Genomic DNA, 25,826 nt, shown 5'->3' on the forward strand with positions numbered 1-25,826 from the left:
TCCCCTCAGATTATGCGCGGTCATATGCCTACAAAGTTGTGTGTTGATCGGTGAAACCCTTGAGATGTTATACACCTTAATGTGATGAGCCACGCCCTCCGCAATATTCATTGCCTTATAGAAGCTCAGTGTTAGTAAGTTTCCAACTTTTGCCGAGAGGGAACTTTAGATATTGGTCCTTAGATTATGTTCACTGGGTTTCATGCAGATCGGTCAAACTTCCTAGGAAGAGATCGATTTTAAGTGTTTTTCAAAAAATTCAAAATGGTGAAAAATCTACCCATAACCAGAAGTTATGGGTTCTTGAGGCAAATTTGTTCCTCATGAGGAGAGGCATCTCTGTGCAAAGTTTCATGTCTCTACGACATACAGGGCATGAGATATCCCCATTCAAGTTTGCAATTTCAATCGGTTGCTATAGCGCCCCCCTTTGGCCCATTGATGTAATATTGCTTCATTCGCATCCTCCCATGATCCTCTACCACTGTGCCAAATTTCACATGGATTGACCAAGTCAGTGAGGAGAAAAACGTGGAACAGACACACAGACACATCCACAGACATACAGACAGTTTTCGTCATTATATAGTAAGATAGTAAGATGTTTACTGAGTTTGTAATGATTTGGTACTGCAAACAATAATGCAAGTGCTTGCATTTGCAAGCTAGCTAACTTGCTTCTAGCTAAGGCAGCACATTTTCATTAGTGTTGCCGTTGTGACATAAGTTTGGTTTATGTGTTGTCTGTGATAGCGGTCAGATGTTGGTGATAATTGCCTATGTCCGTTAGCAATTCACTGTTTAAAAAGAAGACAAAGACGAAGAGGTGGTTAAAAAAAAGAAAAGAAATGCTGCTGACATTTCCGATAAGTGCAAAATGGCAGTGCACAATTTGAAACAACCCTGCTGAGATTAGTGCACTACACAAGAAGCACATAGTGTACTACATTAAAATGTATTAACAGAGGTATGCAATTTGAGACACACCTGAGGTTGCCAGGAGTGTAAAATTGCTGACTAATTTTCTGGTTTTGGGAATCATTCCTCCACCACTCTATTTAGCTCCCTTCCCTAGCTTAACAAATGAGTGCGCCACAGCCTCATGAGGACAGTAATGTCAGTCTCCAATTATTTTTACCAGGTGATAGCCAGCATTGTATGTGAGGTCCATGTGGGTAGTAAATCGGCTGAAAAATGGACCCTGTATGGGATTGTTCATGGCTACTGGCATCACCACTGCATAGTTGCACTCTTGAACTCATGGTGGAAATAAAACAAATGTGATTTTAACTACTTCAGTTAATAGCCAATATTAGCAAAATGATATTGAGTTGATCTTTGATTATCAGGACAATATTGTTTGTGTTGACATTACCCAGTCCTCGCAGCTGCTGAAAAAATGTTTAGACCTTTTGCGGTGAAAAAGAAAGTTCTCAATGAGTGTAGGCTATTGTATAGTCTGAAGCTGTTCTTTGGAACTCACTTTTCATGATAAACTACAAGTCCCAGCACCGCTCTATTTCTCGATTCATCCTGATTTCTGAGTAGTGACACGTCACCTCACGTCACTACCGCACCTGCGCAGCCATCTTGAGCCTCTAGCAAGCAACGGACACAGAAAGGCAGAAAATAGGAGTAAAATACAACAGCCTAACCTGAGGAAACAGGGATATGTCCCCTAGAATCAAGGACATATGAAACATTAAAGGTCGAATACAGCGGAACGACCACGGGACAGTAACGTAGACTGTAAAACAGCCATCTAAGTGCCTCGGATACCCGGACCTACAAGTCATCTTTTTACCGGAGTAGGAAGGAAGAGTCGAGTCGCCGACAGAAAAACACATCCAGAGTGAAACCATGAATCCCGAATAGTGAGTTTGAACGTTACATTAAACGCACTCCATTGTAAGGCAGCCACTGTTGTGTTCTGTCAGGATTCATTATGATATGTGGTTTATGGTGTAACCTTTTATAAATGATTCGGGCTAATTGTTTTGGCATTAAATGTATTGTCAAACACCAGCTAGCTGGCTCTCGTGAACAGGGCGCGGACAGCTTCTTTAATGTGTCAGTCTCGCGAACGTGTTTTCTTTAAACGTCAGCTGACAGTTTGCTCGTGCCTCACCGTGTCGACTGTGGCACGCGACCTTTCACGAGACAAATGAACAGTCCAGTGTGTGAAACTAGAGTAAAAATCATGCGGAGGGAACGCTGCCATACTTCAGTCCACAAACAAGAATGAAAACGTTAGCTTGACAATAACGTTACATGAAGTAATGGAGTAACGTGGATGTGGAATGGCTGACCTGTAGCCTCAGGACAGCCTAGCCTGTTGTTTTCTTTCATTGGGACACACATTAAGGTGTCGACTTAATGGGCAGTACACACAACACAACGATCGGCACTGTAAATGCGCCACAAATACATCATATCGGTCTCTATTTTTGTAAAAAAAAACAACAGCTATGAGAATGGCTTCCCATTTACTACGAGGCTTGTGAGCAGAGTTAACTGTTGGCATTTAAATATAGATGTATTTACGTCTAACTATTTGGTAGGTGCCAACATTAAAACATGTTTACCAGGTAGTGATCTGGAATGCTGCTGTACATGCTATGTGTGTTAATTTAATTGGACTAATATGACCAAACTGGCTTCTCTCGTATGCGGAGCGTGTTGGGGCTAACGCTAGATGATACGGCATGTAACAGATGTTTGACGGCTGACCTGCAGCCCTGAAATGAGAGGACACCCAGCCTGTCACCGAATCTCTCGGTCGGTGCTGAGGCGTCTCGCTATAACAGCGGCTGTCCGGGAGCCGACAGTTGAATCCTCATGGAACCCTGTCTAACTAGCTTGGCTAACACCTCCACACCCTTAGCAGACAACATTTATTCCCCTGTATGTTTACACACACTGTATAACCTAGTCTCCTGTTAGATATGCGTTAATATTGCCTACCATAATATCTCTTGGTCATGGTAAGGGACTGTTCGTTACTTTTGAAGGGGTGGTGCAAAAAGGGGGAGGCATGTCAAATAATATTTTAAGCACTGGAAAGGGACTTTTTATTTAATTTTGGCTTGTGGGAGGGGCAGACAAATTTGAAAGGTTGCATTTTGTGTTTATTTTGCTCAACAAAATTACACCACTTACAGACAGAAACTGTATAAATTGGTGACAACACACAGAGTTGACCATGAACAGGCCAGAGACACATAACACGTATGCGCTGTACATGTCCAAGAACGCTCCTAAAACCTGAACAATACTGACATATCCCATGTCTTTTTTTTTGCCTTTGATTGGGGAGGGGGGGGGGTGTTGTTGAGAGGGAGTGACATGCAGCAAAGGGCCACAGGCTGCAGTGGAATCTGGGCTGCGGTGGCAACAGCCTTGTTGAGGCACCTGCTTTAACCACTAAGCCACTTAATTGGAAAATGCTACATTGGGAATAAAGCCAAATTCGGAATATCCAAACTGAATGTGCTGTTGACATGACTTGTATCAAATTCAGACTATTCGGGGAATATTAGGTTAAATCTCATGTCAGATTCATAATCTTGTTTACATATCCTATTAATAAATAGTTCTGGATTTAAATTATGATATTGCCAATTTCAGACTTTCTATGTGTTCTTGTATAGTGTTTTGATTTTGGACAGAATTTGAGAACTTTGGTTTCTTTTATTAAATGAACAATCAATCAGTCAATCAGTCAATCAATCAATCAATCAATCAACTTTTATTTCATAGACTCAAGGTCCATTTAAAAGACATACACACAGATAGATTTAAAAAAGGCACTCATACCAATATTTCCACATAGGTGACTGGTACCGCAAAGAGCAAAGGCTTTTGTAGAAAACCCAGTTCATGTTCCTCAAAGTAAGAAAATGTAAACTTTGTGTATCAACCAAAACTAAGTTACTTTCGGCAATAGTATTGAAAAGTTTCAAATGATACACACTGCCCTATTTATCTGTCATTAAAAGTTATTAACGTTACCACAGTAACTATTAGCTGGCAGGTTTGGTATAATTGCATTTTTCATATCACTCAGTATAAATATATTAAGATGGTCTTTCTGAATAATAACTGACTGACCCGTCCTGGTGATCCTCAGTGTCAGTCCACATCAACAGAAGCTGTAGCTATGTAGAAATGTGAACTGGGTTGATTGCAACAGTGCTGTTGCATCCAGTGTTTGTGAGATACATGACAGGTCTCAGTTTCCTATGACACAAGAATAGCAGTGGCATTGGGCAATTCTCTACAGCTGTCTGTGCTGTATCAAATTCATGTGATGTTTTCCTCTCAGGGAGTGGGTGGGGGATGTTGTTCCATCGTTTTGGGAGAACCTGCTGGTAGCAGGAGTGAGTATCAAACCTCAACAGAAAACATAAACAACATTTCTATTCTTAAAAATTAGGTTCCAAAAAGTATATCTTAGGTTTAGGTGCTGGAGGTCAGGAATGGCCACTAAACAAGTTTCAGATGATACCCAGTCCTAATTCCAGGGCCGGATTAACCTGCTGAAGGGCCCCACGGCACAAATGTGTGCTTGGGCCCTGTTAACCCTCCCATTCCTCCCATTCTTTGGCCTCAGAAATTACTTTATCTTTGACCTGCAAACAGTAGTTGGCCAGAAAAGAAAAAAAATCTGTACTCAAGGTTGTCTCACTAGCTTTCTCTGGAGCTTCTGGGTGGAAGCTCTCTGATGAAGAGGGCAGTGGGATGCAGTTGAAAGCTCCAGACAAAGCCATTAAGTGGACCTCTAACATACATTATGTAGTTTGTTGCCACCAGGGATCTCTCACTCAAAACAAAAGATGCCGTTATTGTACTCAGTATTTCCCCAAAAGGATTCCGTCAGTGTTCATGTTGAGGAGATTTTAACTGGGAGCCAAATTATCTGCAGAGGTCTCTTCCTCTCCAGAAACATACGGATTAGATTATTAAAACTGGTAAAAATACTGAATAAAGCAGTTTCATGTTAAAATCTGTGTTTCTTTGGCCCTGTTTGGCACGGCAGGGGCCAAAGGAACTCATCAAGCTCATCAGGGGCTTGATGAGTTCAGGTTTTGCCTGATGAAGATCTAGTGACAGAAATGTCGCAATAACACTAACCCCCTGCTGTGTTGTCTCACGTCGCAGAGTCGACCAAAAAGTTGCACATAAATGCACTAAACTGACAGCCAGCAAGCATGTATGTTCTGCCCCTGTGTGAGAGGGCTTACCCCTCCATACCAACAGATGATGGTTGTCTGTAAGCGTCATTTAAAAAGGGGACCCAGAAGAACATCTTTACGCTAGTTAGCCAGTTAGCACATTAACAACAAAATCCACTGTTGAAAGAACAGAGAATATTAACCATGCGCTAGCAAGTAATAACACAAGCCATTAGGAAATGTTTCTGCTAAAGAGCTCATTGGCTAAAGAAAAATGATTCTTACCTCCATATAACAACATTATTTTGACCTCATTCCCTCTTGACTTTGTCTCTTTTCACATTTCTCACTTCCATCCTTCTTCTTGTTGAGCTGAACTGCCAATCAGAGTAATTTCATTCACTGACAGAATCAGCTGTGTTGATTTAACATGCTAAATTCAACATACTGAATCGGCGGAAAAGAAGCTGAATAGTACTGACGAGGGCTAATGGTGCAGGACACACCGCACTGACGGTTGCGGCAGACGCTCACCAACAGCACAACTTTGACCATTGGCTGACCGTCGGCTTTGTGTGTCAAGGCCTTTAGATAGCGTGTGGGTGTTTGTCTGCAAATTGTGTCCATCTCATCAATCTCCGATGCACCAGAATTGAAATAGCTTAGATGTGCAAAGTGTTCATTTGTTCTGAGCTTCTTACAGACGACCAAAACCCTAAGACATGCGCAAAAGAGATATGATGCCACTGACGGGATGGCGACCAAATAACAGGGACCGTGTCCTTGATCAAGATTACAGACTTCTCAGGGTTTGAACATTGCTGGAAAAATATGGGATAATGTAACTACACAACTCTATGAAGTATATAATTTTGAAATTGTGAAAAATAGTTTTTAGGCATTTTAATGCAGAAAATTTACATTTTATATCTTTAAGAAAGGAATTTTGTTTTTTTTCAAAACACCAACTATTTTAGAAAACGCAACATAAAAGGTAGCCTTCTCCCAAAGGCATTCTAAGAATTGATATTGGGGCTGATTGAGGCAAATTTTAATTAGCTAAAATAAGGCAGATTTAAATCCAGTCCTTTCTGTACTGTACTTTTTACAGCACTGACCTTCACTTTAACTGGTTAAAATGCTAAATGACATGGTTGGCAGATTATATTAGCTGTCACTAATTGTTTTTAAATTAAATGACTGACTTGATGACAGAACAAAATGAACCTTGGCGGTTGTCCTTTTAAAGTGTTCTCAGTAGCCGGTGTCTGTACTTGGCCAGAGGGAAGAACCTAAAATCATAAGTGGACAGAGTGTCTCTGTCTTTTCAACTCCAACAGAATGATAGGGTGTCTCAAGTAAAACGATCAGCTGCAGTTTGAGGAGTCATATTCCCTCAGTTAAACTATCATTCATGTCATATCAACCATTAAATCCAAGAATATAACTGTAATTTGTTTTGAACTAGGGCTTTCAGTATTTAGTATTGAGTAGCTTGTGAAAAATAAGATGTTATTTCAGTGTGATACATATGAAATCAACATTTAGGTAAGTCTAAGTGTTGGATCAGACTCAGTATTGGGATCAGGGGCAAAACTTAAGCTAGACATCTGTAATAAAAGCACTAGACTGATAAATGCTGTCTCTTGAAACTAGAGATGCACTGATCCAATGTGTCATTTTATTGTACATAAAATAATTCCAGTGAGTTCCATCCTGTAATCTGTGGAAATTTGCCAAAAAGAGAACCATGTTGGATCAGTAATTGTTATTGGCACAGTCCCTGCTTGAAATTAGATCTGACACCCTTTTCATGACAGGCCCTCAAGATCAGGTAATAAATCAGGACCCATCATAGCGTCCTCACCATGTCTGCTCAGTTGCTATGATGCATTGATGCATAATCACAAACAAAATGTTTATTGAATTAGCATAAACAAGGTGACAGTAAACCTTGAGCTTTGGGGTCGATACCCTATATATTTATTATTGTTAAGAAGTCATACAATAAAACCCAAACCAACAATGAAGGTTTCCTAACAAGTAGTGTGTGTCTCTCAAATCATGTTCCTTTGTGCCACAGAGCTCTACTGTTGTCCAAAAACTATTAAAAACACATCAGTGAGCCCCACAGTTGCACTGGGTGACATGTTCCTTAATAACAATGAACACACACACACACACACACACACACACACAGTAGTAGTTTATTCCCATATACAGTTCTGATGGCAGTTACTAGAGCGCCAAATGTGGATTAATCCACCCCTGAAAATAGTCCCCAGCAAATGCACTATTTGTTCCTGTTTGAATAATGTTTGCTGAAAAAGTCTAGTGGGAAGCTGTTAAAGGAAATTACTAAGACTGTCTTAAATATGTAGCTATATATTTGTGGGCTGTTTTTAACCATAACATCTTCAGTTAGAATGAATGAGCTTGGGGCGCTACGGACCCCATGAAGGGTCACATCAGAGGGGGGTTCCCTTGCAATATATTTTGCATTCCCTCGCAATATGTTTACATTTTCTCACAATACTTTTGCATTCCTTTGCAGTTTCACTGCATAAGTTGCAAATGGCAGTGTTTGATAGCAAACTTTCCATTTTGATTCACGATGTCTCGATTTGATTCGATATCCGATTCAGTTTGATTCAATATTGATTGGATTGAGGATATTTCAGTTACAATACCAGTTTTTGCTAGAATGTAAAAGACATCCTCAGAGAGCTAGTACTGTAAATTTTACAAGGAATTTTTTTTTAAAAAAAGATAAAATTCAGGGATTAAACAGGATTAAACTGAATATTTTATAACTAAATGTTGTTTCTACAGCAGCAACGGGAATATTAAAATGACAAAGTCACAATATAAGCTCAATATCTCACTGGAAACAAATCTAAAATGACAGTAAAATAAATCACATTCCTGACATCACAATAGAGTGTGCCAGTAAACCCGGAACTCCGTTAGCGCTTTTAGCACTTCCGGTTCTCTCATCTAAAAGTCAATACGTTTTTTGAATGGGATTTTGGTAAAATGCCTCAAATAAGGTCTGTGGTTAACAAAAGCTTAAGCGAGTTTCAGGTTTTGTTCTACGACATAAAACACGTCAGTAAATACCCTACTTGTGAATTTTGAAATTTTTACGTGTCGTAAAAAAGGCGGTTGCTAACAAGTTGCTCAATACAACTACAAACCCTGTTGGGGACAGTAAACGTCATCACCCCCGAACAGGTGAGAGTGCTGGCAGTCCGCCATTACAGCTTCTTATTTAGCTTAAACAGTCCGATTTCCCCATTATACAATGTTTTTAAAATAAAGCGGCCGAAATCAGTTGAAAGCTTAGTGGCGGTGACGTCAAGAGTCATGCGACCATGGAGTAGCCATGTAGTCCGTTAAAGCGTAACGCTAGCTTTTTACTTCTGGCGGTCGCATTTAAGCTTCAAATGCGGTATGAAAGGTGTTTGTATGTGAAGATTATCTCACTGAACAAAATCTATAAGTATCATAAACTTGTGTTAGCCACAGAGCTTATTTTCTGACATAATCCAAAACTCAATGCAAAAATCACATTCAGTTTCTCTTCCGGGAACCCGCGCGATTTTAAACTTCCGGGTTTTGACGTCAGCCCTGGCACACTCTATACTGAGTGAGGTTAAGAAAGAATGAAGAACACAGACATCAGTCAGTATCAGTATCAGTCCTCCTGTCCTCTCTGCTGCTGAGGAGAGTCACTGCCTGTAGGTCACATTACCATTGGTTAATGTTAAGATACGTGGCAAACTAAGCTAAACCGTTAGATATAAACAGTTGTTGTTTCAGATTGTAAGTAACAATCTGCTTTTAGTTTGAAAACACTATGTGCTTGTTTATAACATAATGTTTGCAGCAGTGGATGAGAGACTGTGGACAGAGCAGATTGAAATGTTTCTTTTCTACATCTTCACATGTTGCTGGAAAGGTATATTGATAAAGTATGACTTTTTCCTCGAGGAGGTTTTATTGCACTTACAGATACAAGCGTAGTTGTCATCAGCTCAAGTTATCTTCACTTATCTGTCTCCACGGCAGCATCTCCCCTCCGTATTTGTGTGTTTGTGTGTGTGCGTGAAAGTGGCACAGCAGCCCAGACACACAGACAGCAGGAGGTGTGGCGGCTGCAGCATGATTATAAATTATACGGAAACATAAAAAAGCAAGCAGACAGTTACAGAGAAAAGAACCGGTAATGTCAGAGCTTCTCAATATCACTATTGCTAATAATTTAAGACGGAGGCCCGTTTACTACCGGAAAAATTAACGGGGTTAAAGCTTCACACATCTATGGGGAAAAAAAGCATATATTAAAAGATTGATCTCAAATTTTCTGAATCAATATCAGGTCATTCAAATGATGATCGATTTGAGTCTGATAGATCGATTATTTTAACCCAGCCCTAGTATAAATACAGGCAACATTTTTGTTGTCACTCTGGCAAGATAGCATTAAGATCTCATTTTAACTCAAGTGTTTTTGCAGTGCTGCAATCGTTATTGTCTTTTATGTCAGGAGTATAAGGTAGCGTTGAATATATATGTTAGCTCTGTCATTTTTGCCCCCCGTTGAATGCCTGTTTCTGTTTCACTATGTGCTCCTGAGTGAGTTGTCCCATTATTACTGCATTTGTAACCAACAGTAGCTCACAAGCATGTAGTTTCAATGCATGAGTTTTGGTAGCAGCCACTGTGATCTAAGAATTTGTTCAAGTTTACTTTCACTAATTATATAACCATGCCCATTGAGCAGCAGTACTTTATCAGCATGCTTAATACCCAGATCAAAGTGAAGTTCAATGAGCTGATCTATACTTGGACATGGTGCTGGGAGCAGCTGAGCGGAAGTAGACATATGGCATAATTGCAAGACATATTGCGAGGGAATGCAAAATCAAAAATCTCCTTACCCCTGGGGGCTCCATAGAGAGCCATAGACAGGGTGTGAAAGTCAGAAAGTACTGAGAGACAAACTAAGGTGTTGGTTTTTTGTCTTTATATGAAATGTATTCACAATAAGAAAAAAAAAATGTGTTTATACTCAACAAATATAATGTTCAGGTATTTGCACTGACATTGAGGCATCGTTATTGGTGCTTGTTTTGAAAAATCCCATTCCAGTGTGATCTGAGAACAGTGTGTGTCAGGAGAATGGTTTCAGTCGATGTTTTACACAGTCAGCACAGAGATATTGTACATGCACTGAGGTTAGAAATGTGCTCCCTGTTCTAACCTGGATTGTTTTTCTTTCAGTGACTATCTGTTCAAGCTTCTGCTCATTGGAGACTCTGGAGTAGGAAAGTCTTGCCTCCTGCTGCGCTTTGCTGTAAGTACTTTTGTCTCCCCCTCTAAAACATGTTTTTCCATTACCTCGAAATGTCTCAGTTCCAGCCGCAACCTTCAGTCTGTCCTCATTGTGCTGTTGGCTTGACCCTGTCCTGCACTCTCCAACTATCTGTCTCCCTCTCTGCAGGATGACACCTACACAGAGAGCTACATCAGCACCATCGGAGTGGACTTTAAGATCCGCACCATTGAGCTGGATGGCAAGACCATCAAACTGCAGATTGTGAGTACACACACACACACACACACACACACACACACAGAACACCCTTTGTAACTCTCACCTGAGCTTGGGCTTAGATCCAGCCATTGTTATCAAAACACAGTGTGCTGTGTGTGTGTGTGTGTGTGTGTGTGTGTACATGTTTTGCATTCAGACCAAGCTGTAACTGGATCTTGTTTTAGTTAATGGTACAGGCTATGCCACCCTGGAGATGTCCAGGTTGTTAAGCAGACAGTATAGTAGCTCTGCTTATACATATACACACAAAATGAAAACTACGTTGCACAGTGCAGTTGTATTTCTTTGCTATTATGGATCACTGTAAATACGACTGGAGATCAATGGATTTACTGTCAGTGTTCTTTTTGGTATTCAGCTGCCATTTAGCCGATTCTCACTGCAGAAATCAAATACCCAGTATGGGAACTTTCCATTGCTTAAACTGTTAACTTTGTGAGTTTTTGGTGCTAGGATCTTATTTGTGTTTCCACTCAGGGCTCAACAATAAGGATTGCCTGATTGCCCGGGGCAAGTAAAACTCACAGTCGGGCATGTAAACTAACAACTCACTTGCCTGATCGGGCAAGTTGCTAAAAATAGTAAAAGTTAATAACTAATTGATAAAATAAATGTATTTTAAACCGTGCTCTTCTGCTCTGATGCAGCGGTCTCTCTGCCTGAAGTCACAGGCACAGCTGTGTAACAATGTCCTGCCCACAGCCACCATTGATATTATTTTGCGCGACAGACGCTTCATATAATAACATAACAATAGGCTATACTATTTATGGTGTTATGTTATCGTGTCATTTCTGTCTCTACATGGTCACACATTAACAATTCTCCTCTGCTCTCTGTATCGCGCACGGCGGAGATCCGCCACACACACAGGTGAGCATGCTAGAGCGGCTCGGGCCGCATTTTCCTGACCAAACCTGACCCCGAGCCCGGTGCAGTTTGTCAGCTGACAAAGTTATTGAAATGGACAGTGTGTAAATAACCACCAACAGACTGCTGTTACGCACAGACAAACACGCTGCTCGCACAGCAGCTCAGCACGGCACTCATGCTGAGCTTGTGTTGCGTTCAGGCGTTGTCACGTAAATAACAACTTCCAACACTTAAATAGGTCATAGCACAAAACAGCAGCATGTCATGTGACTTTTTACTTTTATTATATTCAATAAAATTGTATGTTCCTAAATCTTGAGACACCTCATATGTAAGCATTTCACCTGCTCATTACTGTGCACACATGTACTGTATGTACTTAGTCCTAAAGAGCCCTTCTGGTGCCAGTAGATACATAGAAACATCCCAGCAGGCTGTGCTTTGCAAGCATACAATCCTAGGGGAAACACTGCTGTGTGCGTTTTGTGCAACAGGTGGCTGTGGTAGTCTACTGGTAGAGTAGAGAGAGAGCTAAGTAGCGTTGAAGTAAAGTAGAGCAGGGCAGAGAGATGGAAGCAAAATATATTAAACCTGGTGTTAATACAGCAGAACTGGAGAAAGGGGTGAAAAATAAATAGAGGTGGGCATGGCTCAAGTAGGGCGAAAATTATAGACGATTGACAATTTTTTCACTTTAAGCCCTGACACTGTCATTTTTGTGTAGGAATTAAGCTACAATATTCAATTTCAATTCAATTCAATTCAATTCAATTTTATTTATACAGCCCAATATCACAAATCACAATTTGCCTCACAGGGCTTTACAGCATACGACATCCCTCTGTCCTTATGACCCTCGCAGCGGATAAGGAAAAACTCCCCAAAAAAAACCCTTTAACGGGGAAAAAAAAACGGTAGAAACCTCAGGAAGAGCAACTGAGGAGGGATCCCTCTTCCAGGACGGACAGACGTGCAATAGATGTCGTACAGAACAGATCAGCATAACAAATTAACAGTAATCCACATGACACAATGAGAGAGAGAGAGAGAGAGAGAGAGAGAGAGAGAGAGAGAGAAAGATGCAGGTAATGACAGTAGCTTACAACAACATTATTGAAAGTAATAATATTATAGTTATAGTTCTGGCTACTGTGGTACAATATGTTGAAAGTATGTATTAATATCTGGCAGTATACATGTGTGACAATAGTCGTGTATAATAACAGTAGAAGCATGACTAATGACTAATGATGGCAGCAGCAGCAGGAGGCATCTGGCTGGACCACGGCAGCAGCACAACCACACACGTCACGCTGTCCAGGCACCGCTGCGATATGAGTTAATCTGAGAGACAGTGGAGCACAAAGGCTCCGGAGAAGAAGCCGAGTTAGTGACATCCAGAATGGCCGAGTTAGCAAGATGCAGTAATAGAATACGAGAGAGAGAGAGAGAGAGAAGAAGAAGAAGAGAAGGTGCCCGGTGTATTATAGGGGGGTCCTCCGGCAGACTAGGCCTAAGTCAGCCTAACTAGGGGCTGGTACAGGGCAAGCCTGAGCCAGCCCTAACTATAAGCTTTATCAAAGAGGAAAGTCTTAAGTCTAGTCTTAAATGTGAAGACGGTGTCTGCCTCCCGGGCCGTAACAGGAAGATGATTCCACAGGAGAGGAGCCTGATAGCTAAAGGCTCTGGCTCCTGATCTACTTTTGGAGACTTTAGGGACCACGAGTAACCCTGCGTTCTCAGAGCGCAGTGTTCTGGTGGGATAATAAGGCACTATGAGCTCTCTAAGATATGGTTTTGTGGATTTGGAGCTAAATGTTTTTCATGGGGCATGTTGTGTATTAATGATAGTCATTAACCTGGAGAGGTTGGAAAAAGATATACTTTTCTTCCCCATTCCAAAACAAAATCCACCCCTGAAAAGTGTAGGGTTAGCCAGCTAGCTACTGAAGATATAGCCTACTGAATGTATACACATGCTGCTTTTGCTTTTCAATGATAATAACACTGAAAAAGAGACCTACCCTGCTGAACAGAAACCAGTGAAGGGAAGCAGGGAAAAGTTGCTGATATTCAACCAGCTGTGTGTCATCACATTGAGCGCAGATGAATATTGTTTGACTTCCCCCAGAGATCCTTGCCCGTCCAGGAGTGGAGGTCTGGTTGTTGGCAGTGGCACAGGGCGAAATGGAACACCGCTCATCTGCACACACTGTGATGACACACAGCTGGTTCTGTATCAGCGAAGTTTTCCTTTATATTCATTGTCTTATATCGCGGTTGGCAGTGATGCAGTGGTTCACTTTTACACTGTGATCTGTAGCCTATAGTTCGGCTTTAGCTTCTAACTATCTTTGTCTTTTTAACCTGTTTTTGCTGCTGAGTCAGTTTGACATCCTGGATATATCCCTCAAACACAGACTGTAGACCCCTCTGTCTGCTTCTATCTGGAATCACTGTTTCATTTTTTCCTGATTTTGCTGACCTTGACATTGCCTGTTGTGTTTACATGCGTGTTTGTTTACATAAGAATGTCACCAAGGAATGTCACATGATGTTAGACTAGGGGTAGGCGATATGGCCCTAAAATAGTATCACGATATTTCAGGGTATTTTTGCGATAACGATATTCTTGACAATCTAGACAAAATTACTAAAAATATATTTTAAGAACATAGAATTGAAACAAAATAAGTGATATAATTTTACAGGTCAACAGTTTGCATTTATATACTCAATAAAATGATCTCTCATTTCTTTAGTTTGTGAACAGTATCTTTGAGTGAGATTCAGATTCTGTATACAATATTGGCTGTTATGCTACGGTAACTATCGCACATTCACACATATATGTAGTTTTTTTTTAGCCTCAAGCGTCACGTATGTTTACATTACCAAAGGTTTATGACAAAATCACTTGATGACATTGACTCCTGTGTGTTCATGGTGAGAGGAGAGACAGAGACGCTGTGCTGCTGCCAGAGGAGCCACTGAATGAGTTCCCTCTGAGCGGTAAGTCACTAAAAGAGTCTGAGAAGTCCAGGGCTGTTCATAAACCATTCAGGACGCCACAGTTTATTTCACACTACTGAAGCTGCTCCTCTTTTTGGCACAACCATGGAGTAGGTAATAATTTTGCTCTCAGCCATGCTTTTTGTGGCTGTGGGTAACAGTATGACATCAATGTCAACAAGTTGAAATATTGTCAATGCCACAATATGAATTTTTCATATCATATAAAAAAAATTATACTGGTATTATTGTGAACAATACAATATAGCACACCCCTAATGTTAAAATAAACAGCAAGGTTTTCTTGATCATCATAAGACTTGGCAGCAGCGATTGTCCCTTTTTTCCTCTCCACCCTGCCTACTTCAGTAAGTCTGAATAAAAATAAACACTTCAAAGTCAACACAATGTAGCCTGCAAATGCACTTCTGGAGTGGAAGAGGCACAGTCCCGATAGTCCTTGGCTTGCCAACCCATGGCAATGAGCTAAAATTCATTGTCCATGTCCAAAGGAAATAAAACCCTTCAAAGCTGACACAGTGTAGCTTACCGGTAGCCTGCAGGTGCACTTCTGGAATTGAATACTCGCAGTCCTGATTGTCGTATGCTTGCCATCCCCCCTGGCAGCCAATGAGTCAGTCTTTTGTAGTTTTACATTCCAACAACAACTGCAGCACACCGACTGGATTGTGGAGATACCTGCGGTGTTCCCAGAGCTTTGATTAGCATTTCAATTTATTGCAAATGGCATCACTTGGTCTTGTTTTTTGGAGGCTAAGTTTTGTATTTAGTCTAAATATTAGTACTTCTGAGCTACTCTTCTAAATGTACTATAATATGTACTTTTTGTGTAAATTAACAGGTGTTAATTACTTTTTAAAAATACATTTAATATTTTTTCATAATCCATTTTCAATGTCTAAATATTCTCAAGAATTAAAATCCATTGCTGTTTGAAAGGCTAAACAACAATAATATAATTTATTGCGGGGCGTCGGTGGCTTAGTGGTAGAGCAGGCGCCCCATATACAAGGCTGTTGCCGCAACGGCCCGGGTTCGAGTCCAGCCTGTGGCCCTTTGCTGCATGTCATCCCCCTCTCTCTCCCCCTTTCACACTTAGCTGTCCTATCCATTAAAGGCAAAAATGCCCAAAAACATATAAAAAAAAAAAATTATTGCAGTTATTCCTGTGACAGTTTATTGTCCAACAGTAGTACTTATGGTGGTAGGCCTTTATGTGTATTGTTTATTTAGATTAACAAAATCTTTATGTTGCTGTTAAAACAGTCGAGGAAACCACAGGGTTTTTACATGGAGTCTAAAAAAAGTCCGACTTGGCGATGAAAGACCTGTGCCATTAAGCATGATATGCTATTGTGGCTTAGCTTTCACCAAACTGAATTTAGTTAATCAAATTTCCAGATGACGTGCATGCTCCCGTGAGTTCAGAGCAGAAGTCGAGGAATGCTCTCTTCAAATCATGGATGACAGGAAAAAAACCACAGCTGAATTCTCTGTGTCCTTCGCAGGCACAGAAACAGAGCTGATAGTGCTGGTTGAATCTCTCATAGACCTGGTCAGGGAGGCAGCTTCACAATGAACTACATCAAAGCATATCAATTTTTTCCTTCTCTATAAATACTTTGAATGAAAAACTGTTCTCTTTCAAGTAAAAGCCAGCTTTCAGATACACAGGCACCACCAAAGAAAGGTTGCTAATAAAAACATTCAGGTGGGTGACATTAGCTATACTCTTATTAGCTTGTAATTAAATATGATAAATAAATTCAGTGTCACTTAATTTCATCATTACAGCAGCAGAGTGGTGTCATACTTACCACTCTGCTGCTCTCAAGTTTTCTTTTGCCTACATCCACTAATTATTTCCAACCACTTCAGTTTTGTCATTTACTTTCACTGCCTCCAGAACAGGTTTAATCTCACACTTCACATGTATATGGTATATCCTGCTCCATCTCTCACAGCTCTAAACCCTACTGCTCCATAAGGTTAAACAAACAGTGTGTGAGATCGTCTGATTGTCTCTTGGGTTTTAAGAAGGGAATTGTTCTAGAAGGTTTTAATTCATTCATTAAGATTTTTTTGAAATTGTATTTTGTTGACTGATGTCAAATCGTTTTTCCCCCATTCTCATTTTCTGTCTCTCTCAGTGGGACACTGCAGGTCAGGAGAGGTTTCGTACCATCACCTCCAGTTACTACCGCGGTGCCCACGGCATCATAGTTGTATATGATGTGACAGATCAGGTGGGTAGCGGTCTACGCTCATCAATCCAGTACTTTATGATTATATTGTTTAGTTTTGTTACTTTACTAAGTATACATTCAGTCCTCAAATGTTTTGAGGTTCAGTACCAAACCTGTTCAAGTTTTAACTTTCAGCTTTTCGTGAAAATGTGACATTTCATTCGAAGGATACTGGGGTTTTTTTTCTACACTTTTCAATAATTGACTACTAAACGCCATCATTTGATTCAACACTCAAGCATGCATTTGGTATGCTAGTCACATTGATATGAACACTGTGTACCTCACCAGCAGTTATCTTCAGTGTTTGCCATGCTCATATTCTTCTATTCTTCTTATTGTGCAGGAGTCCTATAACAATGTGAAGCAGTGGCTTCAGGAAATTGACCGCTATGCCAGCGAAAACGTCAACAAGCTTCTGGTGGGCAACAAGTGCGACCTGACCACAAAGAAGGTAGTGGACTACACAACAGCCAAGGTAAGGTGGTTTTTATGCATGAAGTTGCATGTGTATTTTTGATCTTATTGTGGGGGTGCACATTTCATACAATTCTTCTGACAAGTTATTGGTAACTTAAAGGAATATTTATTAATGACATTTTTAATATTTACAGCAGCAGATTAATCCACATATGGTGCTCTAAGGAGTATTTGTGGCAGCAGGACAATGTATGTTGGATTGAATCAGAATAAACTACAGTGTGTGATCATACAAACGAAGGAACAGGAGGAAGATATATCAGCCTTTGATTAACGCACAATTAGGGATGCATTGATTGTGAAATTTTAGACTGATATTGATGTTTAAAATGATTTGGCCAAAAGGTGATAGAGAATTTTGTTGCTGTTGTTGTTTATTTAGTTTTTGTTCTTATCTGTTCCCCTTTTGTGCCAAGGAAACAAAGAAATCTACTTCATAAAAAATAACTGAAGTGTTTTAAAATCAGTCAGCCATTCATTACACTATCGTATTATACGATTATTTATTCATTTAATTCATTTATCTTTCGGTTTGTAAAATGTCAGAAAATAATGAGAAATTCCCAACACAACTTTGTAAATCCCAGGTTGATGTCTTCAAATGTCTGGTCTCCTCCAACCAACAGTCCAAACCCCAAAATTTACAATGATATACAACAAACATTTCCAGTCATTTATACCAAATATATATAGTGTTTTTCTTTGATATTTCAAGCGTCAGTGTTATGAGTGCACAGTTTCACCATATGTTTCCCTCTTTTCTGGCAGGAGTTTGCTGATTCTTTGGCCATCCCCTTCCTGGAGACAAGTGCCAAGAATGCCACCAACGTTGAGCAGGCTTTCATGACCATGGCCGCAGAGATCAAGAAGCGCATGGGCCCCGGGGCAACTGCCGGCGGCGACAAGCCCAACTTGAAAATCGAGAGCACCCCCGTCAGGCAGTCTGGAGGGGGCTGCTGTTAAAAGACCCCTCGACCTCACCAACCTGACCATCACCTCCACCATCTCCACTGAAATCTCCCCTTCTTCTCCCTTTGTGTTCCCTCCCATCTTCTCTGCCACTCCTGCACCTCACCATTCCTCCATAACAGCCTGTAACCCACACCGCCTCCCTGACTCCCCTTCTATCAGCCCGCCTGGACATCCAGGGATGGTTGGCCAAACAGAGGAGTAAACTGTAGGAGTGTTAACATCAGAAAACAGATTGAAACTTTACAAGGGTTTGTACACCCAAACAACTGAGAGAGGAGAGCAACCAGTGTGTGAGGGAGGGACAGAAACAGACAGCGAAGCAACTTTTACTTTCTGCCAAGAGGACAGAAAGAAAACAGATACGGAGGAAGATTGGTATTGATTTAGAGTGGAATGGAGGCAGTGGAAGATTAGGTTTAGATACCAGTGAGCTTATCTCTCAACACACACACACACACACACACACACACACACACTCAAACACGCTGTAGTGGGGTGGTAGAGGTTAAAGAGATTTAAGCCTTTTGGCCAAACACTTCTCCTCAGGCTGTCTGTCTTTGCTGATCTCGTCTTAGGGCCTCCCCCAGCCTTGCCCCAGCCCATCCATGGAATTATTTACCTGCATAAACACACACACACATGCACACACAGGTGCTACAGTGTGCCTGAGTCACACACTGTCGACACTCTGTATACAGTAAGAAGTGTTCCTGAACAGTGACTCATCTTTGCCATTTATTGATAAAGATCCAGGGAAAACCCTTTCAGTTAGCCTCCACTCCCTCCATCTGTCCTCTTCTTCAGCTGCCACTCTCACTTACTTTAGGTGTGTTCAGACAGAAGGCAAGGAGAATTTTCACATTATGTCATTCACACAAATTTGACCCGAAACCAGGGGGGTTAGCTGTAGACAGTGGTGATTTTAGGTGGGGAAAAAATGATAAAGCGACTTTGGGCAAATACTAAACGAGAAAATTACAAAATTTTTCATAATTTTAATGTGATGTTTTCGACCGCTTAATATAACACACACAGGAAGCCAAAAAAAAGCATCTTCTCTTACCAGTGGTTTGGTTCAGAACAATATTCAGTGGCTGGTGGGCACTGAGGCCTTTAGTTTTTCTTCCAAAGTCAATTTTATATTCTTTATTTTTTAATTTAAAGGGCAGACTCTCAAATTTGTGCTGCTGTTATGGGGAACAGCAGTTACTATCTCCTTTAAAAGAAATACAAACTTCTGCCAAATACGAGCACATGAGGACAACAGACCCTGGCCAACGGCCAGTGAAATTGCAGTGGAGCACCAGGCAATCAGCCCCACTTGGGATCACATTCACAGTTTGGGCACTTGACATTGCGAGTGTGGGGGTTATCCCTGGTATAGTGGCCTCTTGAGCCAAGCGCCACTAATTCACCTTTTTTAAACCATGCTATCCAGCCACTGATCTTAAATTGTAGAATAATGACAAATAAAAGCAGCATCTGAGGATTGTTTATGTCATGCATTAGTGCATTAATTTTTCAGTTACTCAGTACCACTAAAATCGCACTGTTTTCTGCTGCCAGCAGGTGGGGCAGCAGGGGACTGTCACCTCTAGCTGTAAGCTAGCTAGAAGTGGACGCACCGACCGTGTGTGTGTGAAGACATTTTCATAGTTCTCAAACCCCCATGTGGCTTACAGTACATAACTTCAGTGCTCCTGTTGGTGGTGTGAATGCAAACATAAAAAAAGCCTTTTAAGGTAATTCAGTTCTTGGGGTAGTTCCCCAGTGGGCACTTCCTCTCAGGGAATCCCCAGAACTGTTTGGTCCTAAAATGCCTTATGTGTTCAACTTAATGACTGATTTCAGAACTCAAGGGCATTTCTTAATTATGTCCCTACAGTCTCTCTCCTTTATGATGCCCAGGATGAGCATGAATTTTGTGCTCAAGTTATAACACATCAACTCGCACAGTCATGTCTTTGCCTCACATTCTGTCTGAACACACCTGACAAGGTACTGTATACGGATGACAGAAGTATTTGTGTGAAGAATGGAAAAAGAGAGCTTGCTTTCACAACACTTCTCATGTAGCCAGTTGCTGCATAAAGTAAGAATGATTGTCGGATTGAAGTTCCAAAAATTACTGGACGCAGTCCTCCAGTTGCACTGCATAAAAGGGTTCTGAGATGCGACAAGCATTTTATCTGAAGCAAGCTGAACAGGCAAAGCAAGATTTATTTTGTATTCTCGCCAAACAAGCTAGGTGGCATAATGACTACTTGTGGGGCCAGTTGGCAAGCTACTGTACCCAAATTTGTGAATCCTAGTATAGCAAAGGTATGACCCGCCCTGCGCTCCCTATGATTGGCTAATACTTTTTGCCTTCGTTGGTTGGATTGGTTAGATTTAGGAAAGAGGAGTGGGATTGGTTAGGGTAAGAATGTCAGGGTAAGCCAATCAGAGGCAGAGAAAGGCAGGCCATTCCTTTGCTATCCTCAGATGGGCAAATCCGCCCACGGTACTGCTGGAGAGCTAACTTCTGACTAGTTGCAGTTAACAAGCAAGCTAGCTTATTCGATAGCAATTAGTTGACACTTAACCCATGAGACAATTTCATCATCTCCTGTCTACAAACTGTGTCTCTTTGTGGGGGGTGTTTGTATACAACTGGATGGCACAACACAGCTAATGTGAGTCTCCTCCATCTTGGAGTATTTTGCCCAAAATGCTCCCTCAGAAGCCGGAATTACCAAGCCGATTTGCGATTGGTGTCCAAAAATTCACCAACGTTAAACTATGGGAAAGCTTTTTGCTCATTTACTTTGCAGCAGTTCCACTAAAATAAATTGGTTTTGGCCATTGGTATGATCAGGCCCTTTGTCCAAACCTGTAATGAGATCGCAAACAGGAGAAATATCTACATTGCAGCTAGTTTGACTGAAGCATTACCCAAGCAGTTCTTTAAACTTGCTCCCTGCTCAACATTTGAGATAGAAGAGGACCACAGGCAGGTCAGTTAATTCCACATATAGACGTCAGAGCTGGGATGGAGGCGGAGTTTGTGAGAACTGCAATTTATGGTGTTAGTGTTTGTCTTCATTTCATATCTACAAGAGCGTTGTGACTAAAAGCTGAAACATTGAGCTCCTGGAATGACACTAAATATTACAGTCTAAGGGCCGCTAACACTGCAGAGGGATGAGGAAGAGTGAGGGGGACACACTTGGTAAACAGAAGTGATTGGCAATATTCTGCATTGACCTTACAATTACTGTTTTATTATTGTTGTGCTTTTATTATTTTTTATTTTCTCATTGATACTTCTGATAGAGATGACTTGTACAATTAGCTGAAACTCATGTTCAGTATGTGATGGCGTGTCATTAGATTCTTGCTTGTGTGCAGATGAAGCTGAGGTGGAGATGTGGTGTGGGTGTGTCTGTTGGCTGAGGGGGTGGGCTCCTACAGAAGCTGCTGTTCCTTCCCTCAGATCGTCCTGTCTGGACACATGGTTCACACCTGTCTTTTATGTCCCTGTGCATTTCAGGTCCCTGATTTGATGCTTTAGTGTTCCAGTTTGTGCCACTCGTGTAATTCTTCTTTTTACATTTGAGTCCCTTATAAAAAATTATTAACAGTTATGTATACTTCAGATTAACCAAGCTGGACATTTGTTGTTCCACAATGTCAAAAAGGGGGTTTCAGGTGCAGTCAAAGGATTCCACAAGCACTTTTGAAGTATACTGATGCTTTACCGTTTAGCACGGCAGGTCATTAAACAGACGTTTCTGCATTATAGAAGACATCCATTATCATGAGGACACGGACACTGAAAGACAATGAAAATTTGAGACGCATCTCCAAGAACGTGTTTAGATGTGACTAATCAGCCCCTCCAAGATGTTGCGATGTAGCGATTGCAACAGTTAACACAAATTCAACCAATCCCAGTGAATTCTGTGCAATCCTGCATTTTTTTCCAATTACTGCAACTTTCTGATACAATTTTGACCAATCGTAGTTCTCTGCAACGTCACCAAACCCACTTTCTTGTTTCTGGTTGTGCAGACAACACAAGCAAACAAAAATGCCTGCTAAAGACCACGCAAGGCAATCCCCTGATGTTCTGCACAATAAAGTGTTTTGCACCGTGTACACGCTGTCGTGGAACACAAACACTTTTCTACCACAAAACACACCCAGAGAATGGCAGAGATGTGTGGACAACAGATTAACATGTCAGAAGCTGCTGGATCCACATCTTTTGCAAATGCTAAGGTGCATTGGATTAAATATGCATGGTTAGTGGTATTCATGGTAGAGTATGAATCAAACAATGCAGTTTTAGGGGCTATGTGCACCAAAGCGTTTTTTCTGAGGCTGGCGTATTTTTGTAATGCTTTGCAATGGGAGCACCGTGTATTTACATTGTGCTACAAACACTAGCAATGTGACAAGGCGTTGGGCATGAATTATGCGCAGAGTGCTGCCGGTTGGGCGTTTTTATTCTGATCACTGAGAATTTAAAAAAAATTCAACTTAAGTTTAACACTGCGCTTTTCACTTCAGCGGTTCAGTCACAAAAACTTCTTAAAACATGGCAACATGCAGGTTTTTTGAAAAGCTGCCATGAAACCAGGCATTTTAGGTCACAACACAACATTGTCAAAAAAACCCTGCAAAATCCTGGAGGGACTGATTAATGATCTGTCACAGTTTTGTACCTGTATTGCAGCGTGAAATTTCTTTCTTGACATTAGAAAAATCTGAAGTCAAGCATCATGTCCCATCTTTTTTCAGAGCTTACACCGTCCTTATCGAAAGAATCATGATTGTGTTGAGGCAGAAACTGTCTGATCAAAGTATTTGACCAAACATTCAACCCCAGATCCTGGTACCACAACATAATGCGGTTTTATAGCCAGCATTAATTACTTGAACAAACTGGAGTTAGCGGTTGCTAATCTAGACATTTATGTGAACAGATCACATGTTCTGTTTGGATCTGACACAGGCTGGTTGTCACTGACTGCCAACGGTTGGTGTGGTAACGGTGAAATCAGCGACAGGTATGAAGCTGTTGCCACGCCTGGAGCTCTGAGCGGCTCTTAGCTTCTTGTAGCTGTGTTAGGTCTCAGCGTATCTCCAGGGAAACTGGAAGGAATGTGAGTTAAAGAGCATCCCCCTGTCCTTACAGAGGGGCCTCTACACTGAAGTAAAAATTCTGTGAGACCTCAGCAATCTGAGCCGCAACTTTTTACCCTGTTTTACAAAGAACTGGAAATCATGGTGACGTTGTATAAGTCTGAACATTCTGTACTAAAGTAGCATTAGGGCCTCCTACACCCTTTTATTTGTCTTGGTTATTGTGGTCCGTCGTACACAGCAGGGAGATCCACGCTTAACAGAAGCTACTGGCATTCAGTTCCACACCATGGTCAATTTCATCATTTGTGTTGCATTAGGAGGCATCTGGAGGTTCAGGGACTGACTGGTCGTGGTTTGCTGACCGGGTATGAACTCCCAACTCTCCCCTCCAGACAACCATGTCACTGCAACCTGATGAACTCCTCAAGATCCTCCCTGACTGGCCCTTCTATTCAGATCAGGGAGTCTCAACCAGGCTTTGGTTGCACTCCTGGTTCTCTCTGTAAGAAAAACCTGTCAGCATTTCAGGTAAAACAGCAGCACCGGCGTCACAGTTCTCCTGGAAACTGAAAAGAAATGAGTCCACATTGAGCCTTCTGTTTGTGAAGCCTCATCACTGATTGATGCTTGGTGAGACTCTGGAGTGATCAGAGTACTGATGTGACGTCAGCTACTTATGATCACATTTGCATCATTTGGAGATGAGGTGTGTGTGTGTGGTGGCATAATTTTACACATGTATTTTTAGCCTTGTGTTTTTCAGCCTTGCTTGGCTAAACTGGAATGCTGTAGTTTGCTGAGCAGGACTGAAATCTGACGTTAAGGGGGAGGGAAGGAAACAGCAGTAAGTGTATGTGTGTGTGTGTTCTTGTACTTACTGCATAGTGAGGACCACAAACGTGTAACAACAGAGTGAGGACATTTTGGCACTTCGTCAAAGGTCTCTTTGAGGGTCAAGATTCTGCTTTAAGGTATAAGTAGGTTACAGTTAGGTGTAGGTTAATGTTGGGGTTAGGTATTAAGTTGTGATGGTTAAGGGTAGGGGAAGGGTTAAGGGGATGCATTATGTCAGCGAGGGTCCTCACAAAGATAGAAGTACAAGAATGTGTGTGATAGTAGAGTAGGGCAGGGTCATGTGTAACATTCCTGAGCTTTTTGGACACATTGGCATCCTGGCATCATGCCAGTCTCAATAGAGTAGATGCAGAACAAGCAGTCATTTGAAACTTAACACTCACACACACACACACACACACACACACACACAAACACACATGCTCATACTGGATGTTTTGGGATTTGATGACTGATTTCTTTTTTTAAAATCTTTCTTTCAACAAGTCTTGATATTCTACTGATTTTAATGTATTCATTGAATACTATACTATGTTGTCTTGTCCATGGAAGTATGTAGGGACACTGGGTAGGGCGGGGAATCTGATGAGGGTTGGGTTAAAAACATGCAGGGTGGGGCTTTTGCTTATGAATGTGATTCTGATGAAACAACACTTGACTTTTCTTCTTAAGTTCACTTTTTTTGTATTCATTTGGGTTAAAGGGGGTATTTTCCATGTCATTTGCACACTCATCCATCGCTGTTCAATGGCTTAATAAAGGCACTCACTAGGTGTTGTTTGTTAATAAAAAGCACCGGGCAGGAGCTCGCCTGTCACTCACCTTCTGTCTTTTTTCTGTTTGGCTTGTTCACTTTGGTGCTGTCTCCCTGCTGAGTTTGATCATGTTTTTTTTCTGTACATATTATAAATATATATATAATAAAATGATGAAAAAGATCAACGTCAGCACGAGGGCTGGTCTGGTGTTGTTACCTTACAGTTTTCATTTAATGGGTTCCTGAACACTGAGGGACTGTACAAAAAAGATGGGGGTGGGGAGGAGGCTGGGCCCAGTGTTTCACTTCATAAAAAAGCAGCACAATGGGTTTTACCAGTGGTAACTAAGGCTGTGTCCAAAATCATTCACTTATTCACTACTCCCTACCCATGGGAGTGGCAAGTAAGTGGTGAATGAGTGAATGATTTGGTTATATAGGGAGTTCTAATGAGTATGGCTATAAAGTAAGGTTATTTTCTTTGTGCCGATACTTACGTCATTGCTCTGCACAGTTGCACAGTTAAAACATGCTGGTGAACCATCCATAACAAATATCGACATATAAATACATGATATTATATTGAGCACATTTTTCCCAAATTAATCAATAGCGTTACAAAGTACATTGAAGCCGTTTGTGCTGTGATGTGCTGCTCTGCTCACATTAAACATATTAATAAC

At 41.2% G+C, this 25,826-nt stretch overlaps 1 protein-coding gene across 1 annotated transcript; it reads left to right on the forward strand.

Annotated features, from left to right (window-relative positions):
- Positions 1-1,582: 1,582 nt before the first annotated feature.
- rab1ba (zRAB1B, member RAS oncogene family a) lies at positions 1,583-25,333 on the forward strand. Its single transcript, XM_049567730.1, has 6 exons — positions 1,583-1,874; positions 10,461-10,533; positions 10,681-10,776; positions 16,851-16,946; positions 17,293-17,424; positions 18,195-25,333. The coding sequence occupies exons 1-6, from the start codon at positions 1,861-1,863 to the stop codon at positions 18,387-18,389; spliced, it is 606 nt and encodes a 201-aa protein (XP_049423687.1). The 5' UTR covers positions 1,583-1,860; the 3' UTR covers positions 18,390-25,333.
- Positions 25,334-25,826: the final 493 nt, after the last annotated feature.

The sequence above is a fragment of the Epinephelus fuscoguttatus genome, linkage group LG23 (assembly GCF_011397635.1).
Source record: "Epinephelus fuscoguttatus linkage group LG23, E.fuscoguttatus.final_Chr_v1".
Classification (NCBI taxonomy): domain Eukaryota; kingdom Metazoa; phylum Chordata; class Actinopteri; order Perciformes; family Serranidae; genus Epinephelus; species Epinephelus fuscoguttatus.

Bases quoted from the DNA above. Each gene is read 5' to 3' on its own strand.
- rab1ba (XM_049567730.1), top strand. The intron at 10,534-10,680 runs GTAAGTACTTTT...CCCTCTCTGCAG, and splicing joins GCCTCCTGCTGCGCTTTGCT to GATGACACCTACACAGAGAG. The intron at 16,947-17,292 runs GTGGGTAGCGGT...CTTATTGTGCAG, and splicing joins TATATGATGTGACAGATCAG to GAGTCCTATAACAATGTGAA.